The sequence below is a fragment of the Chrysochloris asiatica genome, unplaced genomic scaffold (genome assembly GCF_000296735.1).
Source record: "Chrysochloris asiatica unplaced genomic scaffold, ChrAsi1.0 scaffold00217, whole genome shotgun sequence".
NCBI lineage: Eukaryota > Metazoa > Chordata > Mammalia > Afrosoricida > Chrysochloridae > Chrysochloris > Chrysochloris asiatica.
Genome location: NW_006408735.1, coordinates 4156467 through 4166467, shown reverse-complemented (window position 1 = coordinate 4166467; position 10001 = coordinate 4156467). Strand labels below are relative to the sequence as shown.

The 10001-nt window shown below is 35.8% G+C and overlaps 1 protein-coding gene across 1 annotated transcript in view; it reads left to right on the top strand.

Moving 5' to 3' along the window:
• Window positions 1–10001, top strand: part of LRRIQ1 (leucine-rich repeats and IQ motif containing 1) — a 259848-nt gene that overhangs the window by 33491 nt on the left and 216356 nt on the right. The window contains exons 4-5 of the mRNA XM_006872970.1: window positions 3239–3313; window positions 4569–6206. Coding sequence (XP_006873032.1) covers window positions 3239–3313; window positions 4569–6206 — 1713 coding nt within the window. The remainder of the gene's footprint in view (window positions 1–3238; window positions 3314–4568; window positions 6207–10001) is intronic.

The window sequence follows — 10001 nt, the reverse complement described above, 5'->3', positions numbered from 1 at the left end:
GGTTCTGACTTGATGGCACCTCACAACAGCAACAACAACAAAATCAAATGTGACCAGTAAACCTGATCTTTTTTTATGATTTTGAGTTTTGTTTCACATTTTCTCTCACTTTATCCACAGCCTTCTAATGTGATCCCTTTCATATAAATACCTTTTTTTTAACAATATAAATGGCAACTATACAGGTCGATCTCACTGCATGGAAGCATTGAATACACAGGAATCAAATATACTGCCCCCACACAAAAAACGAGTTTATCCTACTTCCTTTTATATTGTGAACTGGCAAGTTCACATTTATGTGTCTTTGCATTTGCTCTCACTGCTGGTACACTGCATATGGAAGGTCATCATTGATTCTCACCTGAAGAGCTCCAGTATTTCTTCCCTGATCCCTTTACTGGCTCTTTCTCCTTATTTCTGTCCAAACTAAGACCTGTGATTTTTTTTTCCAAAAATAGATATAATCATGTTTTTAGTTCAGAAACTTTAAATGAACAATTGTCCAAAGTGTCCTACATTGCTTGACATCCTAGTTATTTCCTATGAAATGACTCTGACATGAAGTCTTTCATGATCCTTTACTAACTGTACCTATTTCCATTGTGTTGTTTGCAGTTAAGTGGTATGATGTGTGGAGAAAACAACTTGTAAATAAATTCATTTTGTAAATGATTATTTGAAGATTTTGCTATGCCCAACAATATTTCTACTCAACAAATTCTGTTATGTAATGAATTTACGTAAATTATATAACTTTTTCAGATTTCAAACAATATTTTTATGTGTTCAGAATAGGAATGCTATCATTTATATGACACTTTAGATTGAGATTTAAATTGTTATTCCTAAAATGATGGAGAGCAGGGAGGAGTGTAAGAGTTAAAGGCAACAGAGGTTAATACTATTATATATACAATACTATCATATATATAAATAACAGTGATCTTCGAGTATATGCATGGATATACAAATGGGCTGAATGTGTGTGGGAGGGAGAATAAGACTATACCCACAGTGATATCTAAGTTTGACAGAGGATATTTGTACAGAGTATTTATCTTTACTGTGAATATACCCATGAATGTAGTTAACTCTACAGGGGGCAAAGTTATGTAAACTTCTTAGGTATAGCCAAACGTCTGGAGGGAATGAGTTGCTGGGCCTGGGAGTTCAGGACCATAGTCTTGTGGAGACACCAAGGCAATTAGCATAACATAGTCCACAGAGACAGTGTTCTACATTCATGTGGCACTGTGGGTTAATGCACTGGACTGCAAAGTCATTTTGAACTGCAAAGTCAATGGTTCAGGCTCACCAGTCACTTCTCAGAAACAGGGTTGCTATGGGCCCAAACCATATCAAAGGCACTTGACAACAACAACAACAATATGGCCATCTAAGGTGCAACTATTGGTCTCCTCTTCCCATCTGGAGTAAAGAAGAGTGATGAAAATAGAAGACACATGGAAATAATTAGTCCAATATACTAATGGACCACATGAATATCTGTCCATAAAATCCAGATACCAGAACTAGATGGTACCTAGCTACCATAACCAACTTCTATGAAAGGGATCACATTGGAAGGGCCTGGATAAATCAGTAGAAAAATGTGGAACAAACTCAAAATCATAAGAGACCATGCTTAGTGCTTGGATAGAGACTGGTGTTGTTGTTGTTAGGTGCCGTAGAGTCAGTACCGACTCATAGTGACCTTTTGCACAGCAGAACAAAACTCAGCCCGATCCTGGGCCAACCTCACTATTATTGCAATGCTTGAGTCCATCGATGCTGCTACCTGGCCAGTCCATCTCATTGGGAGTCTTCCTCTTTTTCTCTGACCCTCCACCCTACCAAACGTGATATCCTTCTCCAGTGACTGGTCCCTCCTGACAATATGTCCGAAGTATAAGAGACAAAGTTTGGCCATCTTGGCCTTCAAGGAGCACTCTGGCTGCACTTCTTCCAACACAGAACTGTTTGTACTTTTGGAAGCCCATGGCACTTTCAACGTTCTCCTCCAATACTATAACTCAAATGCTTCAATTCTTCTACAGTCTTCCTTATTTACTGTCCAACTTTCATATGCATATGAGGTTATTGGAAAATACCATGGCTTGGGTCAGGCACACCTTAGTCCTCAAGCTGACATCTTTGTTCTTCAACACTTTAAAAACGGTCTTGTGCAGCAGATATGCCTAATGTAATATGTCGTTTGATTTCTTGATTGCAGCTTCTGTGCTGCTCTCCAGCATAGATATGCTAAAGCAAATGGAAGAAATGAGGAGGTCCAAAAGCTGAACAGAAAATTTCAAAGATCAGTTCGAGAATCTAAAGCCAAATATTACAACAAAATATGCAAAGATCTGGAGTCTGAAAACCAAAAGGGAAGAACATGCTCAGCATTTCTCAAGCTGGGGCAAATGAAGAAAAAACTCAAGTCTTGACTCTTGTTATTGAAAGATTCTTTAGGCAAATTATTGAATGATGTAGAAAGCACCAAAAGAAGATGAAAGGAAAACACAGAGTCACTGTACCAAAACGAAATGGTTAATGTTTAACCGTTTCAAGAGGTAACTATGATCAAGAGCCAATGATAGTGAAGGAGGAAGTCCAAGGTGCATTGGAGGAATTGGCAAAGAACAAGACACCAGGAATTCATGGAATAAAAATTGATATCTTTCAAGATAGTGAGGCAGCTCAGAGACTGGTGGAACCCCCGAAACATTGGTCCTTTGTCTGGAAATTTACACCCCACTCTGGCTCAATTTTCAACCAAGTACGTCTGAAAAGGAACAGTAGTAACACTTGTGAGATGTACACACCTCAGAATAATGAACCATTTTAGCCCAGATGGACAGCATTCACCCAAGGAAAAAGTTCAGAGAGTTAGGACAGAAGGAGGAATGGGAACAGGAAATACAGAGAGGAAGTGGCATGAGAGCTGTTACATTGAAGGACTGCAGTCAGTGAGATGAAACAAAATGCTTATGAGTTGTTGAATGTCAAACTGATGATCTGCTCTATAAACATCATTCAATTCACCAAAAAGTTAATAGTAATAATAATAATAATCAATACAGTTGTTGCCTCAATGCTAATAACTAAGAATCACTGGATAGATTTTCATTGTTTGAACATTTCCTAAACAACTATGTATTGTGAGAATCATATATGATGAACTTAATATTATTTTATATTTGAATATAACAGTATTTAAATATTTTGTGTTCAGCAAGAGCAGGACAAGATGAATGATGAGCTACATAAAGAAGAAAAAAAGTGGGAGGAGAAATGTAAACAGCATGAGGTACTTATTTATTGTTTTTAATCAGTGTGATAATTGCCATTTCAAATAAATTGCTGTCTTTTAAATATGCACATTAATATAATAGTGTCTAGCAGATGTAGGATTTAATTATCAAAGCTTTAAAAGCTCACTAATCATCAGAAACTTTCCTTGAAGTATAACATCCTGTAAATAAAACTAAATTAACTCAGTGAGTAAGCATGCTCATATAAAATTAAAATTCTAAATTTCTTTTTAAGATTTGAAGAAAGACATTTTTGAACAATTCATTATGGTTGAAGATTATATTATGAAAGATTGCTTCATTTCTTTAATAAACTATGTTAAATAGCTCCTTTGAATTTTAGAAGATTCCAGTGATAATTTATTTAGTTTTTGCTTTTATTCACAATTTTATTTGAAAATATTTTAAGTAATTGCAAGAATAAAGAATATAAAATTTTCCATAATCCCTCCAATATTTTTTTAAATCTGTTGGTCTGTTTTGTTTCATGACTTTACTAATAATGATATTTTCTCATTTAACTTTAAATGATCTAATTCACCATATAGTATTAGCTTTGAATCTTGATTCTTGGTAGTTGAAGAGGTATAAAATGTATGGCTATTCTGGCTCTGCATATTGTTTCTATGTGTGAACTCCCTTGGCTTGCTTGTAGTTGACTATCACAGGATAATTGCCTGCTGCTTCTGTCCTAGCTCCAGCTCTGGTAGTCAGTCTCCTTTGTAAGAATACTGTCGCAGAAGCTTTGAAATAATTTTCTCCTATTTGAAGTTTGGCTGTTGATTTAATTTACCTCCTTTAAGTGTCATTTGGGCTTCATAGGCTTTATATTTTTAAGAAATAAGATAAGCATTGGACTGCAAGGTCACTTTGAACTGCAAGGTTGGTGGTTCAAAACTCACCAGGCACTCCTTGGAAACCCTATACAGGTTCACTATGAATTGTACCCGACTCGGTGGCACTTAGCAACAACAAAAACTTATATATTTGTATGTATATGCACATATATACATGTATGCTCTATGTCTTTATTGTTCTATTAGAGTATTAAATCACCTATTAATTCAGTCTCAAATATTTTTAAAATAATGCTATTAAAATTCAATAATTTATTGTTCTAAGTGAGTTTCATTGTAACTTCTTTATGAAACTTTAGTGTTGATATTTGCTTTCAGTTGCTATTTAGATGATGCTGTAATACATTTCACCTTTAATTGTATCCTTATTGTTATTTATATTACTTTGTTTTAGGAGCTCATTAAAAACTTGCAATTACAAATGGAAGAGGAAAGAATAAGACTGAAAGACTTACAGGAAAAGGAAAAAATGCGTTTGTTAAAACTACAGCATAATTCAGCTATAAAAATCCAAGCTAATTATAAAGCTTTTGTAGCTTACCGAAAATATAACCCAGTTATAAAAGAACAAGTAGAAAATAAGAAAAAGAAAGCACAAGAGTGGAAAGAAAAGGAAGCAAAACTCCGACATTGGGAAGAAGAAAAACAAAAAAGACTGGAAGAAGAACAAAGAATAGAAGAAGAGAAAAAAAAGCAAAAACAAGAGGAACTTAAAAAGAGACAAAAAGAATATGAAGAAAAAAAGAAAATTCTGAGACTAGAAAGAGAACAAGTGTTATTCAAGGAAAAAGTAAGAATCAGAGAAGATGCAAGTAAGCAACTAACAAGTAAGACATTAGAAAAAGGAGAATACGATTCCAAACATTTAAGTGTCGAAGATACATCAAAGAAAAAGAGTGATATAGCCAAAAAGTTAGTGGATGAGAAATCAAAGAACCAGGAAGAAACCCCTCTTTGGCTAGTAATAGATAAGAAATTAGATGTGAGGGAAAATGAAAGTAGACCACTAGCATTGAAAGAATTAGTCCAAGAAACATTAAAAGAACATATATCAAACCAAGAAAATTTGGCAGAATTAAATGAGGAAGAAAAAAAAGAAAATCTAGCAAAACAGAAATATTCTGAAAAGTTGATCAATATAAAAAGAAAATATGAAAATATAGACAAACAACTTAAATCGGAAAGCCCAGATCTAATAGAAAATATGAAAGAAAAGTTTAAGTTACAGGAATTAAAATCTCAAATAAAAAGTGAGGGAAAATTAAAATATGCCATGGATGAGACTATTGAACAAGAAACTGAAATAATAATACTAGGACATAATGACATATTTTATCAGGCAAAAAACAATGAAACACAGAAAATAATAAAAGACAATCAACAGACAAAGGTACAAGAAGTAGAAAAAGAAAGGATACCAGAACAGAATGGAACATTATGTGAAGAGAATAAAACTTCAGTGATTTCAGCTAAACGAAAACTAGGGCAACTAGAATTAGAAACTTCTGAAAATATAGGAAAAGATGTGGTGCTACAAGAAGTAATTGATTTAAAATCTAACGAAATTAAGAACTCAAAAGACAACGCTCTGAATAGTGACGCTGTGATTATAAATACAAGTAATACCATAATAAATATAGAAAACAATATAAACAAGCAAGATTCTGTTTTAGGTAGTCAAACTCTTTGTGAAAACTCAAGAGACTATAATGCAGAAAGCTCCTTGGTTTCTGTTGAAACAAACTCTGTTAATTCTGAGATTAAAGACATTTCAGAAGGTTGCCATGAGACTAGACCCGAACATGACGGCATCATGGCCTGCTTTAAACCAGAACCAACCATTCTATCTGCTATTGAAGAAAAAAGACTAAGTTGGAAGAAATCATTTAAACCCTGGCTTGAAATTTTCAAGAAACATCAGCAAAAGAAAATTGTTAAAAAAAAGAGGTTTGTGAAATGTCCAGCCAATACCATGCCCCCTTTGAACACACTGGAAATTCTTCAGTTTGGCCCTTGGAATACATTGAAACAGGTATGTCTTATTTTAAAATATTTTTTTCATACTTATTTGCTATTGGTTCTCTAAAATATAACATGTCAACTCTTAGCAGAAGGCATATTTTATATCTGATAATTCTGTCTCTTAATCCATGGAGGTGCTAACACCTTTAGAAGAAAGATAAGGTTTCAAGATCTTCTCAGTTGAATTCAAGACATTTTACTCTCTCAGTGGTACACTATAAATAAAAAAACTTTTTTTGAGTTATCTTTCATATTATCTTGAAGTCTGTGTTCAAGGTCCCTGTTGTTGTTAAGTACTGTGGAGTCAGTTCTGACTCATAGTGACCCTGCACAGGGTCTCTGAGGCTGCAAATCTTTATGGAAACAAAACACCTCATCTTTCTCCCGGGGAAGAGCTGGTAGTTTTGAACTGCCGACTTTGAGGTTAGCAACCCAATTCATAACCACTACGCTACCAGAGCTCCTTAAAAGTGGAAACATATGGGGATTTTGAGTTGGATTAGAAGGGGAAGCAGGGCTTGATATTCAATTAGAAGTTTGCTTTAGGTTTGGGCCACCATATCACCTAGTAGCTCTTTTTCAAGTGAAATGCTCTTCCCTGTACAAGAAGAACCTATAAGGATAGAAGAATGTGAAAGAAGGACTTACAAGGAGAGAGGATCCTAGACTTTTATATAAAATCAAATAAAACCCATGCCATGGAGTCAATTCTGACTCAAAGGTCAGCTTGAGAAGACAAAGTCAAGTATTACAATGAAATGTGCAAAGACCTGAAGTGAGAAAACTAAAAGGGAAGAACATGGCTCAGCATCTCTCAGGAAGAAGGAACTGAAGAAAAATTCAAGCTTTGACAATATTGAAGAATTCTGTAGGTGAAATGGAGCCCTGATGTGGTACTGCGGGTGAATCCACTAAACTGCAAGATCAGTTTGAACCACAAGATGGGCAATCCATGCTCACCAGCCTCTCCTCGGAAACCCTATACAGAGTCACTATGGCTCAGAACCTACTCGAAGGCACTTAACAACCACAACAGCAAATAAGTGAACTGGAGTCCTGGTGTGGTGCTGTGAGTTAATGCACTGGACTGCACAGTTGGTTTGATCTGCAAGATCAGCAGTTCAAGCTCACAGCTGCTCCTCGGAAACCCTATATTGGATTGCTATGAGTCGAACAGATTCAATGACACTTAACAATGACAACAACATAGGTAGAATATTGAATGATGCAGAAAGTATCAAAAGAAAATGGAAGTTTTATTCAGAGTTGTTGTACGCAAAAGAAATGGTTTATTTTCAACCATGCTCAAGAAGCAAAATATGATCAAGAACCAATGGTACTGAAGGAAGAAATCCAAGCTACACTGAGGGCATTGGCCAAAAAACAAGACTCCAGAACTTGACAGAATACAAATGGAAAAATTTCAATAAATTGATGCAGTACTGGAGACATTCATTCACGTATGACAAGAAATTTGGAAGACAGCTACCTTCTGTATTTGTGCCCATCCAAAGAGAGGAGAACCAACCAAATGCAGAAATCATCGAACAATATCATTAATATCATGTTTATTTAATTTTTTGCTGATTATACTTTTTAAATGACCACAACAGTGCATCAACAGGGAACTGCCAGAAACTCAAATATGATTCAGAAGAGGACGTGTAACTAGGGATATTGCTGACATCGGATGGATCTTGAATGAAAGCAGAGAATACCAGAAAAACGTTTAGTTTGCTTTATTGACTACGCAAAAGCTTTAAACTGTGTGGATCATGACAAGCTATGGATGACGTTGTGAAGAACAGTATTCCAGAGCACTTAACTGTGCTCATGAGGAACCTGTATATAGACCAAGAGGCAATCATTTGAACAGAGCAAGGGAATACTGAATGGTTTAAAATCAGAAATATTGTGCACCAGGGTTGTATTCTTTCACCATACTTTTTCAGTCTATGTGCTCATCAAATAATATGAGAAGCTGAATTATATGAAGAATAACATGGCATTTGGATTGGTAGAAGACTCATTAACATCCTGTGTTATAATACAGATGATGAAAACTTGCTAAATGGAAGTGAAGTCTACAACATTCAGTATGGATTGAACCTCAGTGTAAAGAAAACAAAAATCCTCACAACTGAGCAAATATATACTATCATGATAAATGGATAACATATTGAAGTTGTCAAAGACTTTGTTTTGCTTGGATCCACATTCAACACAAATCAAAGCAGCATTCAAGAAATCAAAGGACTTAATTGCATTAGGCAACTCTGCTGCGCTAGACCTCTTTAAAGTGTTCAAGAGTAAAGATACCAGTTTGAGTACTAAAGTGTCCCTGACCTAAGCCATTACATTTCCAATAGCCTCATATGCATATGAAAATTGTACAGTGAATAAAGAAAGCCATAAAAGAATTTGTTCTTTTGAGTATAGTATTGAGAAGAATATTACAAGTATCATGGTGTGGTGTGGTGTACTGTGGAGTCAGTTCTGACTCATAGCGACCCTGCATAGGGTTTCTGAGACTGTAAATATTTACAGGAACAGCAAGCCTCATCTTTCTCCCGTGGAATGGCTGGTAGTTTCGAACTGCTGACATTGTGGCTAGCAGCCCAACTCATAACCACTACACTATCATGGACCTTCCAAAAAACAATCTAATCTGTGTGGAAAGAAGCAAAGTTAGAATGTTCCTTAGAAGCCAGAATGGCCAGAATTTGTCTCTCATACTTCAGACATATTACCAGAAGGGACCAGACCCTGAAGAGGGACATCATACTAGGTAAAGTAGAGGGCCAGTGGAAAAGAGGAAGACCCTCAATGAGGTGGATTGGCATAGTGGTAGCAGCAATGGGCTCAAGCATAACAACAAATGTGAGGATGGCTCAGGACCTGGCAGTGATTTGTTCTGTTGTGGATAGGGTCACTATGAGTCAGAACTGACTCAATGGCACTCAGAAACAATATCAATCAGTATTTATTATTAGAATAAGGGGGTAGAAACAACAACAAAAAAGGTCTAATCTTTGACCTATGGGGATTACTTTTCTGAGGGAAGCAGGTATTCAGTAAATAAATACACAGATAAATATATAATTGTGGATCTGGATCATTGCTACGAATAAGCTTTGAGGCTATTCTAAGAAAGGATATTAAGAAAGTGGATTTAGAGAAACTCCTGGGACATGAAAGAACAATTATCATAAGGGACAAGAATGAGGACAGATGCATGAAGTACTCTAAATCCTAGTCAATGTATTTGCTGTTTTTTTCAGTTCTCTGAAGCTGCACATACAATCTCTCATCATCTCTTCCCTTATCTCACTCCCTACCCCTCTCCTTTGATGTGGTGCTGTAGATTAAACACTGGACTGAAAGATTGTTTGAACTGTAAAGTTGGCAGTTCCAATTTAACAGCTGCTCCTGGGAAACCCTATACATACGGTTGCTATGAGGCAAAGGTTGGGAGCAAAGAGGAAGGACCAGTAGTTGGAAAATTTGGACTTGGTGATAGAAATGATGCTGGAGAACGAATGATGTATTTCTGCAAAACAAATTATTTGTTTATTTCAAATACCTTCTTTAGACAGCATAACAGACGACTTTACACATGGACCTCGCCAGATGGAGCACATAGAAATCAAATAGACTACATCTGTGGAAAGAGAAGATGGAAAAGCTCCATATCATCAGTGAAAACAAACCAGGGGCAGACTGTGGAACAGACCATCAATTACTGATATGCAAATTGAAACTAAAGCTGAAGAAAATGAAAACAAGTCCACGAGAACCAAAATAT